The sequence below is a fragment of the Microtus pennsylvanicus genome, chromosome X, assembly GCF_037038515.1.
Source record: "Microtus pennsylvanicus isolate mMicPen1 chromosome X, mMicPen1.hap1, whole genome shotgun sequence".
Taxonomy (NCBI): domain Eukaryota; kingdom Metazoa; phylum Chordata; class Mammalia; order Rodentia; family Cricetidae; genus Microtus; species Microtus pennsylvanicus.
Genome location: NC_134601.1, coordinates 61,023,767 through 61,048,527, shown reverse-complemented (window position 1 = coordinate 61,048,527; position 24,761 = coordinate 61,023,767). Strand labels below are relative to the sequence as shown.

Sequence of the window (24,761 nt, the reverse complement as noted above, 5' to 3'; positions counted from 1 at the left end):
TTTTTTGTCATTCTAGTTGTTTGATATGCAAGTGCCATAAGGTAATGGTTGAGAATATGGAACTCTGGACACAGTCTGCCTTGGTTTGAATTCCAACTCTGTTACTGAACTTTAGACAGTTTGCTTACTATCTGTGTTTTCAGTTTCCTAGTCTGTAAATTGGGGTTCTCAATGATCGTTACTTCAAGTGTAGCTGTGGGAATTAAATGAGTTAAAACTGATACTCAGTGCCATCATAGTATTTGAAAATTTTACATGGTCAGGCTGGGTGCAGTTGGCCCAGGCTTTTAATTTCAGCACTTGGGAGGCAGGAGGGCTCAGATCACTGTGAGTTCCAGGCCAAAATAGTCTACACAGTGAGTTCCAAGCCAGCCAAGGATAATTGTCTCCAAAGCATATTGACCTGGTGTTTCCAGTCTCACAGATAGCAATGGTTATTACCATGCTCCAAACAACACCGTATTTGTCCAGTTTTGTCTCTTCAAGTGTTCAAAACCTTTGTTCTCTGTCTTTCCTGCAACAAGGGCCCTAGTTGAGGTACAAAGTAATAGCAAACTCCTTACACTTTTCAGAACACGCCCAAGTTGCTGCTCTTCTCACGTGCACTACACTCAGATTCCCAGCGCTCCTCTGTCACTTCCTACTCATTCTCTAACATGAGATATGCTTAGACTACAGACTCTGTAAGAGGAACATCTCTCTGGATCGTCAGAGAATAGAACAATGGCTGCCACAAAGAGCTATGTAGCGAGCACATGTCAAATTAAAGGCTGCTTGCTGTGCTCCTGAACCTAGGTAGTGGTTGCCAGGGGAGATTTCATTCAATCCTACACACAGTTTTGTATAGTAGTAAGCTCAATTATTATCTCCACTTTTCAGATAAGAAAAATAATGCTCAGAGAGGTTAGATAGCTTGCCTAGACGTGCATATTTATATTTATATGGCTAATCATTCCACACAATCTACAGTGGGAAATGCGGAGTACGATCTAAGAATGCCAGGAAATGGTGACTGTCATAGCCTGTTTCATGAAGCAACGATATTCAAATGGTGAACCTGATAGAAGAGAAAGTGGGAAGTACCCTACATCAGATGGGCACAGGAGATCGCTTCCTATGTGTAGCCCCAAAAGCTCAGACATTAAGGGCAACATTGAATAAATGGGACCTACTAAAACTGAGAAGCTTCTGTAAAGCAAGGACACTGTCACCAAGACAAAAAGGTAACCTACTGACTGGGAGAAGATCTTCACCAACCCCACAACAGACAAAGGTCTGATCTCCAAAATATATAGAGAACTCAGGAAACTAGACTTTAAAATGCTAATTAACCCAATTAAAAAATGGGGCACTGATCTGAACAGAGAATTCTCAGCAGAGGAAGTTCAAATGGCCAAAAGACACCTAAGGTCATGCTCAACCTCCTTAGCGATCAGGGAAATGCAAATCAAAACAACTTTGAGATATCATCTTACACCTGTCAGAATGGCTAAAATAAAAAACTCCAATGATAGCCTTTGCTGGAGAGGCTGTGGAGGAAGGGGTACCCTCATCCATTGCTGGTGGGAATGCAATCTTGTGCAACCACTTTGGAAATCAGTGTTTCGGTTTCTCAGGAAATTTGGGATCAACCTACCCCTGGACCCAGCAATACCACTCTTGGGAATATACCCAAGAGATGCCCTACCGTATGACAAAAGCATTTGTTCAACTATGTTCATAGCAGTATTATTTGTAATAGCCAGAACCTGGAAACAACCTAGATGCCCTTCAATGGAAGAATGGATGAAGAAAGTGTGGAATATCTACACATTAGAGTACTATGCTGTGGTAAAAAACAATGACTTCTCGAATTTTGCATGCAAATGGATGGAAATAGAAAACACTATCCTGAGTGAGGTAACCCAGACCCAAAAAGATGAATATGGGATGTACTCACTCATAATTGGTTTCTAGCCATAAATAAGGGACACGGAGCCTACAATTGGTGATCCTAAAGAAGCTAAGTAAGAAGGTGAACCAAAGGAAAAACATAGTTATCCTCTTGGCTATGGGAAGTAGACAAAGTTGCCGGGGAGAAAATTGAGATCTTGGGGGTGGGGTGGGATGGGGGTAAGGGGAGATGGGGAGAGAAAAGGGAGAAGGGGAGGAAGGGGGGAACTTGGAGAAAAAGGAGAATTGGGATAAAGGAAGGTTGGATAGGGGAGCACGGAAGCACAATTCTTAGTTAAGGGAGCCACCTTAGGGTTGGCAAAAGATTTGAACCTAGAGTGGCTCCCAGGTGCCCAAGCCGAGGTCCCCAGTTAATTCCTTGGGCAGCTGGGGATAGGGAACCTGAAATGACCCTATCCTATAGCAATACTGACGAATATCTTGCATATCATCATAGAACCTTCATCTGGTGATGGATGGAGATAGAGACAGAGACCCACACTGGAGCACTGGACTGAGCTCCCAAGGTCCCAATGAGGAGCAGAAGGAGGGAGAACAAGAGCAAAAAAGTCGGGACCACGAGGGGTGCACCCACCCACTGAGACAGTGGAGCTGATCTATTGGGAGCTCACCAAGGCCAGCTGGACTGTGACTGAAAAAGCATGGGATAAAACTGGACTCTCTGAACATGGCGAACAATGAGAGCTGATGAGACGCCAAGGACAATGGCAAGGGGTTTTGATCCTACGCAATCTGCTGGCTTGGTGGGAGCCTACCCAGTTTGGATGTTCACCTTCCTAGATATGGACGGAGGGGGGAGGACCTAGGACTTACCACAGGGCAGGGAACCCTGACTGCTCTTTGGACTGGAGAGGGAGGGGGAAAGGAGTGGAGGGGAGGGGGAGAAGGTTGGGAGGAGGGGGAGGGAAATGGGAGGCTGCGAGGAGGTGGAAACTTGTTTTTTCCCCTCATTTTCTCAATAAAAAAAATAAATAAATAAATTCAGGGAAAAAAAGACATGTCTGTTTTTCACATAGTTCTTTTTTGAATTTAGCTGATTTCCAATAGGTAATTTAAGATATCCTATGAAAGTAAAATACATATGAAGGAAACTCTGGCTATTTCTTATCGATTGTTCAGTGAGCCCATTGGTTGCCATACTTTAATCTCATTACATATTACATGTCAACAGCGTTAGTTAGTGTCTCACCCATAATTATCTTTTTTTAAAAAAAATCCTTCATGAGGCCACATGGGTGGTTCAGTTCTTTCTGTATGTGACTAATGACTTGACTTTCAGTCCCCAGAACCCACGTTAAAAACTATATGGGTGGTGTAAGTTTGTAATTCCAGTATACCCACAGTGAGATTGGCGGGGGGGGGGGGACAAGAGAATTATCCAGAAGCTTTAATACCATTTGGCTTGGAATAAGCTGTCCAGTGATGGATACAACAGGAGAGACCCTGCTTCATTCAACAAGTTGGGAGCTGTGGACAGACCCCCTGAAATCCTCCACCCTCCACACATGGTCTGTGACAAGTGTCATGGCATGGTAATGCTCCATCTCTGTCTCTTACACACGCACACACAAAAGAAAATCTGAAAAATCCTTTGTAGTCAACCAAAAATCCAAAAGCCTCTATATCCTCAAAGTCATATTGCTCTAAGGCAGCTGAGGAGGGATTTACAGATTAGCAACAGTAGTCGACGTGGTAGTGGCCACAGACACAGCACTTGTTGAGAATTTAGTGAGTGCCAGGCTTGCGTTACTTAACAATTTACTTGAGTTACCCATTAAAACCCTGCAAAGTGGGCTCTGCTATTTTGTTTAAAATACGGGGAAAGTGGTCCTCGGAGAATTTAACTTACTTGCTTGGGATCACTCACACAGCTGCTAAATGTAGAACCTGAACTAAAGTCTGAAAATGCATGTCTGTAAAGCCTGGGCGTTTCTCCCAAACTGGACTTTGAAGATTGTGCAAGTTACTAACCCTCCGAAAGAGCCAGTTTCCTCATCAGTAATATCGAGAGTGATATTATCACTATGAAGGTTAGAAATACCCAGGGCCAGGGCATGGGCCAACAAGTGCACACAGTAGGAGTCTCAACTATTGTGTAGACATTTACGCATGCATGAAGACATTTAAGAAGCAGAGGAAAACCAGAGATCGCTTTAAAAAGCACTGGGGAGCTAGTGAGGTGGATCTACAGCTTCAGCTGTCTTGGGAGCTGGCCCTCTCCCCTCCAGTACACAGTGACCAGATGAAGCTCTGAGCGACAGGCAGGGGGCAGGGGCCTAACTCCAGCTTGAGCAACCTCTGCAGGGAGTAGGGAGAGAGGCGGGGAGCTGGGAGGGGCTTTCCAATCCTGGTCGTCAGAGGACTGCAGGTGCTAGGCAGAGTTGGTGTAGGTGGGTTTGTGAGCCTGGCGAGGGAGGGGAGGAGGCTGGGGCGGGAAGGCGGGCGGGTGGAGGAGAGAGGGAGGCGTGGCTCTGGGCCCGAGAGGCAGTCCTTAGACAGCTCTTCCCACGCCGGGCAGTTCGCTGCGTCTGGAGGAGCTCTCTGGAGAATCTCCAACCTCGGAGCGGGCCTTCAACTACCGTAAGTACTTGCAAATGAGCGCATAGTCCAGTGGCTAAAGATTAATTACTGGCCACAAAATCCTAAACAAAACCCCGAAAGAGCCCCCCTGATGTGATTAATTGCTGTAAATTGAATTGCTCCCCAGTCTTTCCTTCCACCCCCTTCATCCCTGCCTTTCTCCTTCTCTCCCTCGATCCCAGCCCCGCCTCCGATGAGAACCTCTGGGCAATGTGGATACATCCTCTTTCCTTTCTCAGTCTTCCCTCCAAACCCTAAGCAAAGCTTGTACCCGGCACGCTGCGGAGCCCAAACCCTTTGATTTCTGGAGCCTTTAAAGCTATGAAGGGGGCTAGCCATTAGATATTTCGGATCTCTCACCCTCGCAAACACTGCGGGGCTGCCTAATGGTGGGGAAAGCGAATGGGGTAGAGTATGAGGGAATCATTAAAAAACAGCCTCAACTGCCTAAGTTGGGGGTGGGGTGAAAGGGCAAAATGGGCGTGGCCAATTTTGAACCTCAGGGTCGTTTCCAAGCTCCTGGGCATAAGATTCTTTATGTTGGCTGAAGTGATACGGTACCTATATTTTTTTTTTAAAAAAAAAATCCACAACTGATTGAGGAGTGGTCAGCCATGCTGAGAAATTCAGCTTTTCTGACTCACTCCAGATACCAAGAGGAAAGGCCCTGATGTCCATGTGGTAAGGCTGGATTCTCAGATGGCATTTCCTGGGTGCAATCCCAGGTTGCCTTGGCAAAGAACCGAGCTTCCCCCAACTAGATCCTGGCCCAATGCCCCAAGGGGAAACAGTGCAACAGGGTGGTATCCAAGCTGGTCTGGCGCCGAGAAAATTGCGGACAGGAGGTTCTAGGAACTGAGATGGGAAGAGTCTCATTAGGGTCCTATGCCAAACGTATACCCCTCTTTTAAAAAAAATGGGATGGGACGAAATACACCTGTTTGCATGAAATGTACACCGCATGCCTGGCACTGTACATAGGTTTTCTGTAATCCAAAACAACAATGTTAGGTATATATTATTCCCCCACTTAACATAAGAAAAGTTCAGAGCCAGTCAATTAAGTATCCTTCAATACAAGTAAATGAAAAACAGGGCCCTACTTGACTCTCTCTGTGTCAACTTGATGTCTATCTCCCGGGTGTTTTGAAAATGTGTCTTTCTGCTCCTCCATTTTGTACACTGTCAGTGCTAGACCATATTAGAGGCTATCAGTCTATGGTAAGTTTACAGAAACAAAGTCATTCTTTTTCTCTCTTGGGGAAGCTACCTATACCTCACTCCGAGGAGCTAAGGCCAAACAGCTGAGGTAAAGCAGGGATTCCGTCTGTGAGTACAGATTTCAGAGGGGCGAATTCGCCTGTGTTTGTGCTGTGAGAGCACACCTTCCCTTGGCAAAGGTTACTTTGCAGCCAGAGGGGAGAAGATCCACCTCATGTATACGGAGTACCCGTGGTTGGTAGTGACTTCTGGGGAAATGAAAAGACCTCTTTGTGATCCTTAAAATTCAAACAATCCCATTTTCTTCAGCGGTAGTGAACAAGCCACTTAGACGCTAAGGGCAAACTCTAAAGTGGGATAGTTTACACTTTTGTTAACTACTTTGCAGAGGCAGCTGGATTAAAGGACTCAAAACAGGGTATTAAGCTTTGGGGTTAAGTGACAAGAGTATATCAGAAGCACTCCTTAGAGGAAGCAGTCTTTGTGATGTGCGGGGCGATGATGGAAGATAAAGATGGAGGTGAGGGCATGTGCTGCCTCTGGACATTGTCAACCTTGGAGTAAAACATGAACTTTAATTTTTGATTTAACATTTTGACTTTTAGCAAATTATGTATCCCTTCTAAACTCCATTTGCCTCAGCAACAAAATGGGGGCAGCGGTAATTCCTTCCTTATTAAGCTGTTGGAAGATTCAGCTGTGTGTGTGTGTGTGTGTGTGTGCAAGCATAGGCACGCGCTCGTGTGTACACTGCGTGCATGCACATGCAGGCAAATATCTGATCAAAGGATCTAAAAGGTGAGTATTCACAGGTTCCACCTTCCCCACTCTGTAGGGTTTCTTCAGACTTGTTTAAGGGCATCTTCTGTGCCTTTGAAATCTCAGGAACAAATAAACATTTCAGCAAAAACAACATCGTGGATCCCAGGAACAGATCTTGAGTGGAGAAATGGGGAAGTGGGGAAAAGGATCAAGGCGAGGAAAGCGACAAGTGGCCTTATTAACAAGCTAGGATCCTGTGAACCAGTGGAATGGAAGGTTGTCAAGAGCAATGCAATGATCTCCCCTCGATCTGAAAGAGCAGAACTCATCCCTGAGCAAGACAATTTCTTCTTTTAGATTCTACTATCTTTTAAGAAGCAAAGCCTTCAAGACTCACAGTACACATCCTGCACCAGAGGCCCCACAGCCCTAGACAGGCCATGATGCTCCGGACCTTCAATCTATTCCTCGGTTGCATTTGTAAGTACAAGGAAGGGGTGAGAAGCACGTGACTCTGTAAAGTGACTCTGCTCTTGTGAGCAGGCTCCTGGTGGGAGGCGGGGTGATTCTTGAGGTTGGAGAGGGCAGCATGAAGAACAGAGTCTCTCCTTTACCATTTTCCCTTTCCAGGGCTCAGTCTGGGTGTGGCCTCAATGGGTAAGTGCTTTCCTGCCTGAGACTAGAAAGAGCTGGCCTGTCTGCATGGCCTTGAGATACTCAAGCCAGGTTGGGCTGCTTGGAAATCAGAGCCTCTTCCATCATGACTTACTTTCCCAAGAACTATGAAGTGCTTTATCTCTCATTAGAAGGCAGCTTATTCCCCTGCTTATTTGGATCCTTTGAACAAATGCCCTAGCATCTCTGTCCCAAACCCTTATATGAGCAGACACTCCCACTCCCACAGGAAGGCAAAAGGTAGCATCTGGGTGGGTTAGAGACAGTTTTCAGGCATGCTGTGGGGCACTTTGTGGGAGGGAGAAGGCTGACTGCTGCTATCTTTGTGTTTTGGGGGAATAACAGCAGTGGAGCCTCAAGCAGAGCTGTGGATAGAATCCAACCACCCCCATGCCCCCTGGAGCAACATCACGCTTTTGTGCAGAAGCCCCGCTCGGGTGTCCAGCAAGTTCCTGCTGATGAAGGATAACACACAGATCTCCTGGACTCGTTCTTCTTACAAGACCTTCCAAGTGTCATTCTTCATAGGGGCCCTTAGTGAGTCTACTACAGGTGTTTATCGATGCTGCTACTGGAAGGAGAAAGGCTGGTCAAAGCCCAGTAAGGTTCTAGAGTTGCAATCACCAGGTGAGATGGCAAAGCTTGATGCTCAAGAAGACTTTCCCACACTTGGGACCCAAAATTGTCATCCTAGAAAAGGGTTTGTTGATGTTATTTCAAATTCATGCATGTGTGTACGCCACAGATAGCACCAAGTGCCTACTTGGGGTCAGACAATGCACAGAGAGGATGCTACTCTGGAAGGGTGGGGCAAAGAAGGCTTGTTCGAGGAAGGCTCCTCTACATTCAAAGTCTCCTGTCCTGCAGTCTCCTTGTTCTAACTCATATCAGTTCATTCTTTCCTTACAGACCAACTTCCTAAACCCATCTTCTGGATCGAGGCAAAGGCGCCTCCTCTTCCTGGATGCAATGCTAACATCCTCTGCGATGGATGGATTCAGGATTTAGTATTTGTGCTGTTGAAAGAGGGAAACACAGAGCCCGTAGATTACCAAGTCCCAACTGGGACAATGGCCATATTCTCCATTGACAACTTGGCACCTGAGAATGAAGGGGTTTACCTCTGCCGCACTCATTTCCAGATGCTCCCCACTCTGTGGTCAGAGCCCAGCAACCCCCTGAAGTTGGTGGTGGCAGGTGGGTGTGGCCATGGCTGCTGGCATCTGACAATTATTATCCCAGGGATCATGGCTGGTTGAGCAAAAGATTTTGAAATTACTTACCTAAGCCAGTTTCTAGGCCCTGCAAGGTTGATGAGGTAGTCATTTGACATTTTCCTGAGCTCTAACGTAGAATCACACATGCTTTAAAGCAGATAACCCTTTGGCCTGTTTGTGAGTCTAGCTAGCTATTCAATAGCTTCATCTTATCACAGGCTTATTGTCGTTTACTTGTGGATTGTCATTCATTCCCTCATTCATCCAGTGTTTATTGAGCACCTAATATGTGCCAGGCATTGCTAGTATAGTCTTGAAATTGATTCCTTAAAAGTTTAAGTGCATTTGTGATGATTATATTTAAGTGTGTGAAATATAATGAATCAGTGTTCTCCTTGATGAAAAATAAGCAGATGACAAAGAAAGTGATATTTTATATTCTAGAAATGGCTTGAAAGATTACTTTGTCCCACATCAATAGAGCCAGTAAAGGCAGTACCACGTTCCAAACACAGAAGGCAACTCCTCCAGTCACACACTCCAGCTTCAACTCCTCTACCCCATGCCCTAGATGATTCCAGGTGGAATTGTCTATATTTATGTAATTCCCACTCAGGCAACATAGATCTAGGGAAATTGTGATGCTACAGAAAGTACCTGAATGGCTAGTACCACCTGTGACACTGCTTCCCTCTGTGATGTCGAGCAAGTCCTGCTACTTCTCTGAGCTTTGGTTTTCTCCATTCTATCACAGGATACCAGTATCTGTCCAATCTACTGTATACTGCCACTCTGTGCTTCAATTTAATAATCTACAAAATTGGTATAAGAATAATGCCTACCTCACAGGGTTGTTGTGAGGATTTACCTAAATAACATGTACAGTGCCTGGCATATAAGTTCTCAATAAATGGTAGATAATTATTCTATTAATATAGCTTTTTCTTGAGGATCAAAGTACAAAGGACGGTTTAATTGGTGTATATTGATGCCTGTTGTACGTATACCCATTCAACGTAGATCCCACAAACACATACTTCTGCAATTCGTGTTCACTAGTATTTTCCACTTGTCTGTTAGTGTTATTCTGGCAGGGACTTAATATTCTTTACACCCAATATGTCTAGACTGGCATGATTCATGACACATCTGAAAAGCTCCTATGAGTATATGACAGGGATAATCCTTCCATAGTGGATGAATTGGTGTACCTGGGATTTGAGTGGGGAATAAGAAGGAGTCTTGTAGAGCTGAAGTTTAATACTACAAACTGTTTTAGTAAAACAGTCCATGGAAATGAGAGTGGGCCGCGTTACCAGACCTCACTGGCTTACTGAGTTTTTGCCCCAAATCCCCCTATTGGCCTCCTCCAGCCGCATGTTTTGAGTGTTGGAAGTAAGGGTTTAAGGTGGATTAATGTGTTCAGATGTTCTCATTAATATTTCAGGGAAAGTTTTGCTTTACATGATGGAATCAAAGTCATTTTTGAGGTGTGGATTTTCTGGCTATGGGAAGAACTATACTTGCCATTTCTGAGACCTGAAGATACAGGGCATTATGAATGTAGACAGTCCCCAGAGGCAAGCACCTGTACCTGGCTGAGCTCACAGTGGAGCTAATAGAGTCAGTTAAGAGGGAAATGCTATCAGTAACTTAACGTTGATTACATACACAAGGAGGCATAAATCTAAGGAAAGAGAAGGAGGGAAGGTTACATTCAAATTGCCACTTTTGTCCAAAGAAACTAGGAGAATAAAAATAGACCAGGGAAGAATTGGCCAAACTGTAACTTAAGGGTCTCTTCCCTTTCTAGGTCTCTACCCCAAACCAACTCTGACAGCCCATCCTGGGCCCATCCTGGCACCTGGAGAAAGCCTGAGTTTCAGGTGCCAAGGGCCAATATATGGAATGACGTTTGTTTTAATGAGGTTGGAAGGCTTGAAGAAATCTTCTTACTACAAGAAGGCAGTAAAAAATGAGGCGTACTTCGACTTCAAGTCTCTGAAGACCCAGGATACAGGGCATTACCTCTGTCTTTACTATGATGCGTCATACAGAGGCTCACTGCTTAGTGATATCCTGAAAGTTTGGGTGACTGGTAAGACAGGGGTATGCTATGGATCAGGTCACAAAGCTTTGTCTGATTCCCTCTACCTCCTTGTACCTATTCATTTGGTCAGGACTAATAGTGGGGGGGGGCAGAATTTATTCAGTTTAGTGGGGGATTTAAAAAGTGCAAACTGGAAGACAGAGGAGGAAAATAGCCCTAAGTATTGGAAGGAGGGGAAAGTTCTACTATTGGCTATTTGTATTTTGGGTCTCGTCCTAGAAACTTTTCCCAAGACCTGGCTACTTGTTCAACCCAGTCCTGTGATTCAAATGGGTCAAAACGTAAGCCTGAGATGTCAAGGACTAATGGATGGAGTGGGGCTTGCCCTCTATAAGGAGGAAGAAGAAGGGCCCCTTCAGATTCTGGATGGCACCAGCAACGATGACAACAAATCATTCTTACTCACTAATGTGACCGACAAGGATGCTGGCATCTATAGCTGCCTGTATTTTCTAAACTGGAAGACATCCATTAAGATGGAAACATACAATACTGTGGAGCTGATGGTTGTAGGCAAGTGATACCAACTGGCTTTAATGTTGTTGTCATCTGTTTGCTTTTATCGTTTGCTTTTACTGTGCTCTGTGGTGGTTCTAGTGTGTCTTGCACTGTCCTAGAGCTATGAGCTAAAAAGAAAACACTAGGAAAGTGGTATAGGACGTTTACATCCTCTAGGGACCTTCTCTCCAAGGATTTACTTTAAGTCTTATCTCTTGGCACTACCCATCCCCACTGTGACTCATGAAAAAAAAATATTTTCGCCGGGCGGTGGTGGCGCACGCCTTTAATCCCAGCACTCGGGAGGCAGAGGCAGGCGGATCTCTGTGAGTTCGAGGCCAGCCTGGTCTACAAGAGCTAGTTCCAGGACAGGAACCAAAAGCTATGGAGAAACCCTGTCTCGAAAAATCAAAAAAAAATATTTTCCTTCAAGCCAGGGAGATCTTACAGGTACAAGGTCTTCCTGGTTGAGAGTAGCAACCAGTAGTGTTTAGAGAACCAAGGAGAGGGGGGAAGAACTCTAAACACACAAGGCTTGGAGTCACTAATCAAATGTAAGTGAAAAGAAACAGAAGCCCAAAAACATTTCGCAGGAGAAAGGGTGCTGAGCTCAATGTCGCTTCTAACTGTGGTCTCTGGATTGGTTTCAGATAAGCCCCCCAAACCCTCCCTTTCAGCTTGGCCCAGTTCCATGTTCAATATAGGAAAGACCATCACCCTTCAGTGCCGAGTATCTCATCCAGTACTCGAATTTTCTCTGGAATGGGAAGAAAAAGCAACATTCCCAAAATTCTCAGTAAATGGAGAATTCATTGTCACTAACATTGAAGGACAAGGCACAGGTACCTACAGTTGCATCTTTAGTATTGAGGCACACACCGACATCTGCTCCGATCCCAGCAAACCTCAGAAGTTGGCGAGGCCAAGAGGTGAGCGGATTACTTCTCATAGGAATATATTTCCATATCCTGGAATCCTAAAGTAGTGCCCAGAAATATACGGGAAGGGGAGTGAGGGCATGAAGTCAGGACCCAGGGGTCTAGGCACACTTCCCTTGGGTATTCTACAGTAATTGCAAGTAGCAAGCAGAATATTCTGAAGACTCCATGGAAAGGAAGGGCACATCTAGCTCAAGCTTCTAAATAGGAGCTTTCTCAGTAACCAGCACCCTTCCCCCACCATGAATTGATCTGGCTGCCCTTATCCCCATCATGGCTTTTGCTTCTGGTCTTCTCTAGTCACAGGCTTCCTCACCTGGAATTCCTTCATAAATGAAGTGTTCAGGATGTCCTTATTTGTCCAGCTTATCTCCTTGCTGTGGCTAGTGCTATGGATACGATGGAGGTGTCGGAGATTGAGATTCAGGTAACTGTCTTTTCCCTGTCTGTTGTTTCCTAAGCTAGCTGATTCTGTGCTCCCCTAGTCTCCAGAATGGGCCACTACCCAGTTGCAATAAGTCACAGGGACGAACTCTTAGGTTTTTCTTCAGCCTCTAGGATTACAGTCAAGATATTCTCCTTCCATCTCTTTCTGTTCCACTTCACAGAGAACTTATTTCCCAAGCCACAAAGTGGAGTCAAGTATAGTTTTCAGAGGCTACAGAAATAATCAGAAGCATGCTCCCTGACCTCTATACCTCCTACAGTGCCCACATCTCCTCTTAAACAACTCTGTCCATGAGACATCATCGATGTCTTTCCACCCATATGGTGTGAACATATATTCTTGTAAGAATCTGTGTTCTTCTGTCTTCCAGGTTATCTAATTCTCATCTTGTTTTTTCCACTTTACTGCCCCCTTCAATTTTCAATGGCTAGAGTGAATATTTGGGCTCATTCTAGATTCTTTAGAAATTACTTTTTCTGTTACTCTAGAATCCTATTGTCTGTACAGAGTATCCTTAGAATATAGTTTTAGCCTGGATAGGCATTTGATAAGACAACAGATGGAGCCTCAGAATTGGACTCTTTCCTCTGACCTGAAAACAGCTCTTCCTGCCGTTTGATTCCCCAGTGTCCTATGGACCATTGATCTCTCTCCTTAATCCCCATGAGTTTCTTAAGGCTCTTCCAGTTGGTAAAAAAAAAATAGAGAGAGAGAGAGAAATGATAGATCTTGACCAGTAGAGGCCTTACCACCTGAATGTTTTGCCCACTTCCCTCCATCCTCTACTTCTGGGCACACCCTTCTTCCACCTTTGTGAGTCTGAGAAATTTAACACACAATGGATGATCACTATGACTATGTGTGTCTGTTTTTTCCCGCTGAGATCTGAGGGATAGAGTGTCAGGGCAGCAAGTGGAGAGCTACTTATGGTTTCTGGAAAACACAACAAAACAAAAATAAAAGAACACCATTGGAGTTTTCAAACAGTTTCTGCGAGGTCAAATTGTACTATTCTATAGATTCTACCCTAAGTTCCATGTGCTCTAGGCTAACCTCTTTGCAGGATTTACACACACACACACACACACACACACACACACACACACACACACACACACACATATACATACACATCTTCATGTGTTCTACCCTACTCCAAGACAATTGCATCAAAGAATAAGATCAGAATGCAAAATTCATAGAAAGCAGCTTGAAAAATTGTTTTCTAACTAGGAAAAGGCTAAGGATGGTCACTGTTTCCTAAGGAAAAGCAGTCGATTGAATGTTGGTTTTATACCTCCTAATTGTACAGGAGGCAGAGCCCCACAATGGCGCTACACATTTGTAATCACAATCGAGGTAGTGGGAGAGAGATCCCACTTTCTGACAGGTTTAGCTCAGCACGGGCAGGCAGTCCTCTGGTAATTCAGCAAGGCTGCCTAGGCAACCCTTCCATAACAGAGGCAGGTGAGGCAGGTCAGTCTGAAGACCAGTCCTGCCATAGGAACAACTGCTTCCAAACTTAAACTTGATGACTGAGAAACACTCAAGGTTGCTCTTTACACCCCCACCCCCAACCACCCAGAGCTGCTGAGCTCCAGGGGTTCCAAGAACTCGAGATACAAAAGCATTTACCCATATGACATATCATTCGCTGCAACAACCTAATCAGAGGTCATGGGAAACGGACAAAAAATATCTCCTGGGGGAGGGGCAGGGATGAGGGGCATGTAGGCTATGAAAGTACAAGGGGTTCGTTTGTAGGTGGTTGGGCCCTCAAAAAGAAAAGTCATCAGTGTCAGAAAAGATTATATCCTGACCGTACCCCGTCCCTATTGGGTACTGAATAAACCAATGACATAAATTGCCGCCCCCTTCTCTCCGCCCTCCCCCTAATCCCAGCAACTCCTCTCATCTCATTTCTGGTCTCGTTAGAGAAGCCTGGTTGTTGGGAACAGCTCAAGGGGTCGCCATGCTCTTCATACTCATGGCTCTTCTTTGCTGTGGTGAGTACAAAGTGTTGGGTCAGGGTCCTGGCAGCAGACTGGGGGCAGTCTTGGTGAGGAGGGGGCAGAGCCTGACCATGGCTTCTTTTGCAGGACTGTGCACTGGGGCACTGGCAGAAGAGATTGGTGAGTTTTTCCCTGCTCCAGACTGGGACATTCCTTTCTGGAGATCCGAAATAACTACAGAGTGTCAGTGTCAGTACCCAGGGAGTGACTAGTTGGGAGGGAAGGGCCAAGAAGGGGCACTTGTTAAAGCTACTGGCAAAATTCAGCCTTCAACTCTGTTTTCCTGCCTGTGAAATTTTCTCCTGCATTTTTGTGAGGCTCAGCTGAGACCTCAGCTTCCCCTTTCCCCAGCACCTGAAGAAAGAAGCAAACTAGGAAAGAAAAGATTTTGTTTGAGGGGGAGGGGGGATCTGGGTAGGGGCTTCAAGAGAAGGGGAATGCCAGAAGGATGGCTTCATTAACTCTGCTGTTTCTAGAAGTAATCATGCCAACTCCTAAGCCTGAGCTGTGGGCAGAGACGAACTTCCCTCTGGCCCCGTGGACGAACTTAACCCTCTGGTGCAGAAGCCCTTCTGGCTCAACGAAGGAGTTTGTGTTACTGAAGGACGGGACCGGGTGGATTGCAACTCGCCCTGCCTCGGAGCAGGTCCGGGCTGCCTTCCCCCTTGGCGCCCTGACCCACAGTCACACCGGGAGTTACCATTGCCATTCATGGGAGGAGATGGCTGTGTCGGAGCCTAGTGAAGCACTTGAACTAGTAGGAACAGGTAAGCGAAGGCAGAGAATCCTCCTGGGACCTCTGGGCTGCTGGGAGGAGAGAATGGGGGAGGGGCGAGGAAAAGAGTGAGAGGAGACCAATTTGGGAACTCCTCGGGACTAGTCAGGATGCATTTCGTTTCTTTGTAGAGAAAGTAACTCTGAGCTTCCCATCTTGGACACTTCCAAACTTTTGATTCCCTTGCCATCCCATTTTCTAGACATCCTTCCCAAACCTGTCATTTCGGCTTCCCTCCCAGTCCGGGGCCAGGAACTGCAGATCCGGTGCAAAGGATGGCTGGAGGGTTTAGGGTTTGCTCTGTTTAAGAAGGGAGAGCAGGAACCTGTCCAGCAACTTGGTGCCATTGGAAGAGAAGCCTTCTTTACAATTCAAAGAATGGAGGATAAAGACCAGGGCAATTACAGCTGCCGCACACACACCCAAATGCAGCCCTTCAAGTGGTCTGAGCCCAGTGAGCCCCTGGAGCTTGTCATAAAAGGTAGAGATGAAAGGGGTGTGTGAGGGAGGAGGGGCGAAAAGTGCCTGTGGGACACCACGACAAACTTCGCTGCTGGTACTAGGAGCCTGTGTCCAATCTTAGGGCCAGGCAGGCGTGGCGCTGGGAGTGCCAGGGCCTCTGGCTGCACGATATTAATAGCCATAATTGTTATTAATAGCTTGGGTTTGTGGAGGGTGATTTAATTTTTCTGATTATTTTCCCATTGATTACCTCATTTAACTATAGAGGAAATCTTGAAGAGAGGTGAAATAGGTGCTATTCCTTCTCTTATCCGGATGGGCAAACTGAGACTAGGAGAACTAGCTAGTAGAGTCCCAAGAAAATTTACCCCTTTCATCGCCTCCCTCCCTTGCCTGTTCCAGTGACAATGAGGATTCAGATTCCTCTAGAGGCAAAAAAGGACTGGATGGGGGATTCCTGTAAAAACAAACAAAACCATTAATGCATCTATTTATGAAAATGCATATAGAGATCAGCTTCCCCAAACCAACATTTGCTGTATTTATTTTCTGTTTTCTTGATTTGGTTTTGTAATGTTTTGTTTTTCTCTTCTAGAAACATACCCCAAGCCTTTCTTCAAGACATGGGCCAGCCCTGTAGTGGCTCCTGGTGCCCGAGTGACTTTCAATTGTTCCACCTCTCATGAGCACATGAGCTTTATTCTTTACAAGGATGATACTGAAATTGCATCCAGCGACCCAGCCTGGGGAAAGCCGGGGTCTAGTGCAGCACACTTTCTGATCATTTCAGTGGGCATTGGTGATGGAGGGAACTATAGCTGCCGTTATTATGACTTTTCCATCTGGTCTGAGCCCAGTGACCCAGTGGAGCTCATTGTGACAGGTTAGGGGCGGGGAAAATTTTGGTGGAGATAGCATTGACCCCAGGAGAGTGTTTGGAGGGACTGCCAGTGGGAGGGGAAGAAATGTGTTCTCCAAAGGACAGAGAGAATGTGCTTGGGATAAAGCTCAGCACAAGATGAACTGTCCACAGAGGACAGCCGCTCATGTTATCATCGCAAGAAGAAAAGACAAAGGAGTGGGGAGGGGGGCATAGAAATTTGCCTCTGAAGAAAGAAGTGAGGTAGATAGGGGTAGCCAATCCAAGAACCAAGCTCAAGTCACCCGCTTACTGAGATGGTCCTTTTAGGCTTGGCCTTCAACTTTGAGTTCAATATCTGATTTTTCCTGAAGTGAGTTGTCAGGGATTGGTGGGCTGGATGACCCTCAGAGAAATAGGAGAAAACCTTGAAATGCCAGTTGCTTGTTAGACAGCCATTAAAAATGATCGTTTCAAAGGGTGTTTAACGTCATAGGAAAGCATTTACAATATAAACATACCCCACTCTCCAACTCTGAGTATAGAGGGGTCTTAGTTATATAAATAGTCTCAGCTCCAAGGACATAGTCATGTGTTAAAATATAAGTTGGAAAATAGTTATATTTGAGCTCAGAAAATTATGTTTTCTTCATTAGTTTTTTATTGCATTCTCTAATTTTCTACAACAAACATACATCATCTACCTTAACAACATTATAAAGGCTATTTGCAGAATGTGGGGCACAGTCTTCTCTTATATTATAATCTCTTTCCTTTTAGAATTCTACCCCAAACCTACTCTCTTGGCACAACCTGGCCCTGTCGTGCTTCCTGGGAAGAATGTGACACTGCGCTGCCAAGGAATTTTCCAGGCCATGAGGTTTGCCCTCTTACAGGAGGGGACTCATGCTCCCATACAGTTCCAGAGTGCTTCGGGGACCTCAGTTGACTTCCTCCTCCACACTGTTGGAGCAGAGGACTCTGGGAACTACAGCTGTATCTACTATGAGACAACCATGTCTAACAGGGGCTCGTACCCTAGTACACCCCTTATGATCTGGGTGACCGGTAAGGACAGACAAAAAAAAAAAAAACAGGGTTGGGATAGGATCATTTAGAGTAGGAACTAAGGAGGTTATTCTCTTCTAGAAGGGCTTGCCCAAAATATGGAGGGGATTCAAGGAAAATCAGTTACCATGGTGTGGGGGTAGCAAGGTTGCATGCATACTTAGACCTTACTCATCTTTGTTCTTTCTAGATACATTCCCCAGACCATGGTTGTCTGCTGAGCCTAGTTCTGTGGTTACTATGGGACAAAATGTTACTCTCTGGTGCCAAGGACCAGTCCGTGGAGTTGGGTACATTTTGCACAAAGAAGGAAAAGCCGCTTCAATGCAGCTTTGGGGGTCCACCAGCAATGAAGGAGCATTCCCTATCACCAATATATCTGGTGCAAGCATAGGTCGTTATAGCTGCTGTTACCACCCTGACTGGATTAGCTCTATCAAGATACAGCCTAGCAACACGCTGGAACTCATGGTCACAGGTAAGGGCATTAGACTGTGGACTGGGTATTGTAGTGTAGAAAGGATCATATTGACTGGTTCATGGGAGACTAGGGGAAATCAGGGAGAAATGCGCTCTAAAATGGCTTCTCTCTGACCAGCTGTTAATTTCTTATAGGTTTACTCCCTAAACCCAGCCTGTTAGTTCAACCTGGCCCCATGGTAGCCCCTGGAGAAAATGTGACCCTTCAATGTCAAGGGGAGCTGCCAGATTCAACGTTTGTCCTTTTGAAAGAGGGGGACCAACAACCGTTACAGCAGCAGAGGCCAAGTGGGTACAGAGCTGACTTCTGGATGCCAGTGGTGAGGGATCAAGATTCTGGTGTCTACAGCTGTGTTTATTATCTGGATTCTGCTCCCCTTGTGGCTTCAAACCATAGCAACTCTCTAGAGATCTGGGTAACCGGTAAGGTTCTGAAACCCAGTAAGCATTTAGATATTGGAGTTTTTAGGTTTTTAAGACTTAAGAGCCATACAAGAGATGGCTGGGTTTGGGGCCACTTCTTTTGACTCCATGTTCTTGTTTTGCTTGCAGATAAGCCCCCTAAGCCCTCTCTGTCAGCCTGGCCCAGCACTGTGTTCAAACTAGGGAAGGACATCACCCTTCAGTGCCGAGGACCCCTACCAGGAGTTGAATTTGTGCTGGAGCATGATGGAGAAGAAGCACCCCAACAGTTCTCTGAGGATGGAGACTTTGTCATCAACAACCTGGAAGGGAAAGGCATTGGAAACTACAGCTGCAGCTACCGTCTGCAGGACTACCCCAACATCTGGTCAGAGCCTAGTGATGCCGTGGAGCTGGTTGGAGCAGCAGGTGAGTGGATTATCTCCCCCCCCGCCCCTCCCCATGCAAGTTCCTGCTGTGATGTTCCTGAGACCTCAAGGACATCCCCCACAAAGATAGGTCAAATTAGGAGATGGGAAGTATATGGAATTGGAGCCCTCAAATACATCATAGCTCTTGTAAAGATGAGGCGGAGGGAGGCCTTCAGGTATACTCAGAGATACGGCATAGATGCGTCTAAGGCCTCCCTGTCTGCCAGAAAGGAGGTCTGGGTGTCTCAGCATATGTGCCTCGACTGATCAGCCTTCCGACCGCTCAGTACTTGGCTTGCATAGTGACTCTGAAGAGGTAAGAGTGAGAGGGCAACATAGTGTTAAACAGAACGTTGATGTGCTAAGTTCTGATTCTGTTCATTTATACACCACAGGGCCTGTTGCTCAAGAGTGCACTGTGGGTAACATTGTCCGAAGCACCCTGATTGTGGTGGTTGTGGTAGCCTTGGGGATAGTGCTAGCTGTAGAGTGGAAGAAGTGGCCTCGACTTCGAACTAGGTAAAGACTCAGCTCAGCTCAATTCCAGAAATGGAGTGCCGCTGGAAAAACCCACGATCCAGTTACTTTTCTGGCTTCTGAGCTCCACCCTCCTAGCCGTTTTCAGAAGCTGCCCTCTCCCATTAGTTTTCTATCTGTTTTCTTTTTATAGGGGCTCTGAGACAGATGGAAGAGACCAGACCGTAGTCCTTGAAGAGTGCAACCAAGAAGGAGAAGCAGGCACCACCACCAATTCTCCTTCATCTGCCTCTCCGGGAATCTCAGTGGAAGTGACAGTCCCAATATAATTACCCTCTCCTTTACAAGAGCTTTCCTCTCCTTTCTTTTACCTGCAGAGACCTGGAAATCCAACTTGGTTCCCCTGGAATGCAGCAGCATTTCCTGATTCTTGACCTCTAACCACCTGAGTGGGGTCAAGAGGATTCTTGGAGTGGCAAGCTCTACTAGGTCGAGCTGTTTCCTCTACCCCCAAACGCCTCACTGTACTGTGTTACTGGTGCATGGACTCCTACTCAAACCATATTCTTCTGAATAAAGAGAGTATTCACTATTTAACTGCAAAAAACATGGTAGTGGTCTTCTTTTATTCTGTTTCCTACTTACAACTCACCAGAAATGATAAGAGAACTCCTTTTCCTGTTAGGAGCAGTTCATGGATTTAGTGGTGGAGGAGGAGGATGAGAGGTCTCCCAAATACCACTTCGCAACTTAATTTTAAATCTGGGCACTGAACGTGGTGTTCTTCTGCCCCTCTATCCTGTCCCTGAATGACAATGTTCTGTTTAGGTTAAACATGAGAAGAACAAACTGTGAAGTTCACTGATTTTTTTCCCCTCTATGTTACTTTCAGGTTCAGAGGCTTACAAACAGAGGATCTGGTCCTCTATAGAACTTTGAAACTGGCAAAATATGTCTTGTGACACTTATTAGCAACCATGTAGTATTCACTAATTCCATAGTGATTATGAATAAATTAATAAAACCTGATATTTTACCCCATGTAAAGAAAGTTCCATTTCTCCAAAAGTCTTGGTCTCTGGTGGTGGGATTTCTGGAAGTGAGGAAGCAGTTGGCATGCAGGGAACTCTTAGTGTCTACTCCCAGGATTCAAGTCAGAACTGGCTCTTATTTTTATCCTATGATCCTTTTCCCCTGCATTAACACACACTTTGTTTCATGGATGGAAATTCAGTACATATTAGATGTGTTTGATTGAAGAGGGAGGGTTGCCTAATTCCTTGAACCTCGTGTAAGACCTCAGAAGAATTGATTTGTTGGTCCTAGAAGAGTTCATGACCCCTTCACACATGACCCTAAAGTTCCTTGCCCCCAGTACTGTGTAATTCTAAGCAAACACTGTACAATAGAACAATACACAAGGGTTGAACACCCAGTGAGCTATTTAACCCTGGGTACAATAAAGTTTAGAAAGTAACTCCTATATCTGTGCATTAGGAAGCTTATTTGTGCCAGAAGTTAATGAAAAAGAATGCATCCTATTTCCCTTAATCCTTAAGAATGAAACATGCTGAGTATTATAGACTAATTTGTATTAAGCTCTGTGGAATGTATAAGTACAAAGTCCCACTCTGATTTCCATTTGATGAGATTCTATTAGTTGCTTACACTAATTTCTTATAGTGTTTCTAAAAATTGCATTTGAAAGTGCTTTTACATTTGAATCCAGTCAAACCTAATTGTTGCTTTGTGCCGAACATTACTCTCTGCCCTCAAACTCTACATCCTTAACCCTCAGTCAAGCTGTGCCCTGTGAACACTGGAAGGAAGCCTGTCCTTAGTCCTTGGGTTTAGGATAAAAAAAAATCCTTTTGATGGGGCCCGGTTATGTTTTCTGATCTTTAGATGTTTCAAAGTGTATGTTGTCAAGGTTAGTGTCAGAGTTGTGCAAGTCATCAAGGGATCTAGCTGTTGAGAGAGAGAGAGAGACCCAGAGAGAGAGAGACAGACAGACAGACACACACACAGAGAGAGAGAGAGAGAGAGAGAGAGAGAGAGAGAGAGAGAAAGAGAGAAGGAGAGAGAGAGAAGGAGAGGGGGGGAGAGAGATAGAGAGAGAGGGGGGGAGGGAGAGAGAGAAGAGAGAGAAGAAGAGAAGGAGAGAGGGGGAGAGAGAGAGAGATAGATAGATAGATAGAGAGAGAGAGAGAGAGAGAGAGAGAGAGAGAGAGAGAAACAGAAACTTCAGAGAGTGAGAGCCATGAACTGAAATTTAGAGAAGCCTCCAAGTTAGAAAAGCAGAACCTAAAAAAGACAAACATGCCAGAGACTCTTGTGAAATGTACACATTGAACCTGGGGTCTCCTGTGTCACCAAGGTTCAAAGAGGGATACTTATGTGCAATCAGGAAAAAAGCCCTAGAAGCCTTGCCCTGAGAAACACACCGAGAAATATTGTGACACTGGACTCTCAGTTGGCTTTCTCAAAACACTTACACACTGTTCTTTCACTCAGAGAACCCAGCTCTACAAGAATTAGAAGGGAGAAAATAGTTGTCAGTTAACCGTGAAATACTTATAAGACAAAGAGTTACTCTGAAATTTAACTATGTTACTCCCTGTCAAAGCTATGTCAATGAATTAAATATCTATTTACAATGCAGAAGTCGTCACAAACTATGTCAATGAATTAAATATCTATTTATAATGCCAATGTAGCTTGTTTCTGACAATTCTCCTCATGGTCTGTTTTTTTTTCTCTTCTCAACCTGGTTGCCATGGGAATCAGTCCCTTTACCCCTGGCTGGCCTCTAATCATCACCCAGCATCAAGTAATTTATGGGAAGTGGAATCTCAGTTAAGGAATGAACCTTTACAGGAAAACTGTCTCTCCGAAAAGAAAATCCAAATGCTTCTCCCAAATCTGAGAAAACAGATGTAAATGCCTACTGATCTCTGAGTTCATACACCTTTGGCTCCAGCATCCTAAAGGTATGAAGATGGTCCAAATACAGGATCTCTCCTTTATAGTCATACTGTGTGTAGACACATGGTATATTCTTGTACACCTCCAGGCAAACGGAGCTCACCCCAACATGAGACAGTTTGAGAATTCCCAGTTTGTCTGTGGACTTTCTATCTACCTGTGTACATCCCTTTCATACTTATTGGTCCTAATGCTTACTCAAGTTGTAACCCAGACAAAATCCACAACAATCCCCCAAAGGATAGAAAATGGGAGAAGTCTGAGTCTAATCAATCTTCATCAGGGGTGGTATCAGAGTTCAATCAACTCCCATTTAGAAATGTGTTTGTGCTATTAGTTCTCAATTGTCTTGGCTCCAGGTACGACAGAGTTTATATCTGCCTCAGTCTTCTAGATTGAACCAGAGCAGCACTTTAAAACATTTGATATATCTGTGTTTTCTACAAATACATATTGGCTGTTTTCTATATATCACACATTGTTCTGGGCACTGCATGCAGTTCTGAGTGAAATAGATAATCCCTGTCTATCTGGTGTGGGATGCAAATGATAAGTATCATGGGCAGTAAGTTATATGGAATATTCCAGGGTAATAAGTGCTGCATTGAAAAACCAAGCAAAGAAAGAAACCTCATGATTTATTTTGTGAGGTCACTACAATTTTTTTAAAAGATGGTTGGGAAGGTCTCACTGAGAATGTAACATTTAAGTTACGGTTTAAAGAACACAAAAGTACAATTAGTACACATTTTTAGGTAAAGTGCTCTACTCAGAGGTAAACATGGGTGCAAAAAACCCGAAATGGAAGTCCTGCCTCGTTTTTCCAAGTTATTGGTGACATTATGTGGCTAGAGTACAGTAAGTAAGGAGGTGCATAGAAGCAGATACCCGTCTGAGAGACAATGGGAGTGTAGCCAAGAGTGACCTTGGATGTCTCCATAAGGACTTTGCCTTCCACTGGGAACAAAACAAGAAGCCACTGGAGTTACATTAGCGTAGGACCATCTAGCCTTCTCTATAGAGGGCATCGGGGTGGGAACAGAGAGATCTCCAAGGAGGCTATTGCACTGATTCAGGAAAGAGGAGGCGGTATTAGGCTAGTGTGGTATCAGAAGGGGCAGCAAGAACTAGGCAGATTATTGATTTGTTTTGTGGAAAGACTCTACAGGATTTGCTGATAACTGGGTGTGGGCTGTGTTCTGTAAACATTTCTATTAGAAGAGAGAAACGTTTCACATGCTGCCACCGGGCTTCTCTCCCTGGATCATTTTCATCACATCCTCAAGACGTTTCCAATGCCTCTCAAACCAGGACACCATTTTAGGACAGTTTGTTAATGTGTTTTTCATGGTCTACCCCTACACATTGTCAACAGGACGTGGTCTCTTGTGTCTGCAGCAGTCCAAAGAGCACAAGCGCTGGAGAACAAACACTGAAATGATTACTTTCCGAGATCCCTGTTCACCATTGCCATCACCTAAAATGGCATTAATTTTAGGTAGTCAGTTCACACTGTTGCCTCATACAAATTCCATGGTCAACAACCCTCACCGGCTTGTTTGTTTTTTTCACACAAGCTCTTGACAGTTCAATTATTTTTTATGCCTTACTCATGCACATGCCATGGTTGGCAATTGAGTTTTTAACTAAAATCTTAAGAGCTGATATTACCTCCTGTTATGTCTTGATTTGTGAGCCCTAGCTTATAAAAAGCATATATTATATTTAATGAGTCCCTTTCTAGATATCTAAATAATAAAACTTATCTACCCCTAGCAGCTACCTAGCATGAAGTTCCTTGCTACTGTCCCTGGTCAAATGTAACCAGGAAGCAGAGTCACTAAATTAAGTATTTCACCCAATCAGCTCCTATCCAAGAATGGAGCTGGAAATAGACCTGAATTTTGAGTTTTACTGTCCTCGGAATTACTCTGGGTCTGAAAGTGTGTTCCCAATAAGCTTTAACTAAGGAGGGAAAACCCAACCCAAATGTGGGTAATACCATCTCATGATCTGTGAGTCCCAGACCAAATAAAAAGAATGAAAGGAGAAAGACAGCTGAGTGACAACATTCTTCCTTCTCTGGCTCTTGGTTTACTGGGGCTTTCAGAAACTGGGATAAGTCTTAACACTACCATGAGCATCACCGTGTCTTCTCTAACCTGATGGACTGTCACCTCAAACCAGAAGCCAATGGAAGCCAGTCCTTCCTTCAGTTGTCCCTTGTGAGATATTTTCAGTCATGAGAAAGTCAAACTAATACAACCTGCTTCCCAAACCTGATGCCCCATACTAAACTTCAGATAGCATGGTACCCAGAACAGAAGGAAGGTACAGTATTTACTAGATTGACCTCCTTCCCACCATGTTATTTTTTTTATTTTCTTAAAGAACACAAATATTCACTT

At 44.8% G+C, this 24,761-nt stretch overlaps 1 protein-coding gene across 4 annotated transcripts; it reads left to right on the top strand.

Annotated features, from left to right (window-relative positions):
- The first annotated feature begins 4,421 nt into the window (after window positions 1-4,421).
- On the top strand, window positions 4,422-19,969 carry Igsf1 (immunoglobulin superfamily member 1). Of its 4 annotated transcripts, none has more exons than XM_075957685.1 (20): window positions 4,422-4,533; window positions 6,874-6,996; window positions 7,147-7,173; window positions 7,537-7,818; window positions 8,101-8,388; window positions 10,222-10,506; window positions 10,738-11,031; window positions 11,694-11,945; window positions 12,255-12,381; window positions 14,338-14,408; window positions 14,502-14,534; window positions 14,894-15,181; window positions 15,392-15,670; window positions 16,247-16,534; window positions 17,291-17,578; window positions 17,769-18,056; window positions 18,194-18,481; window positions 18,611-18,889; window positions 19,287-19,410; window positions 19,562-19,969. In XM_075957685.1, exons 2-20 carry the CDS (start codon window positions 6,957-6,959, stop codon window positions 19,695-19,697), a joined length of 3,957 nt encoding a protein of 1,318 aa, XP_075813800.1. In that variant the 5' UTR covers window positions 4,422-4,533; window positions 6,874-6,956; the 3' UTR covers window positions 19,698-19,969. The 4 variants fall into 4 exon arrangements, with proteins under 4 accessions (XP_075813800.1, XP_075813799.1, XP_075813798.1 ...); XM_075957684.1 differs by having other exon boundaries at window positions 14,891-15,181; XM_075957683.1 differs by having other exon boundaries at window positions 14,305-14,408.
- Window positions 19,970-24,761: the final 4,792 nt, after the last annotated feature.

What these genes read in the sequence shown, in the direction of transcription:
- Igsf1 (XM_075957682.1), top strand. Translation starts at nt 6,957, where the DNA reads ATGATGCTCCGGACCTTCAATCTATTCCTCGGTTGCATTT. An exon ending in TCTGGGTGTGGCCTCAATGG is followed by an intron (nt 7,174 to 7,536) that starts GTAAGTGCTTTC and finishes GGGGAATAACAG; the next exon opens with CAGTGGAGCCTCAAGCAGAG. An exon ending in TCTAGAGTTGCAATCACCAG is followed by an intron (nt 7,819 to 8,100) that starts GTGAGATGGCAA and finishes CTTTCCTTACAG; the next exon opens with ACCAACTTCCTAAACCCATC.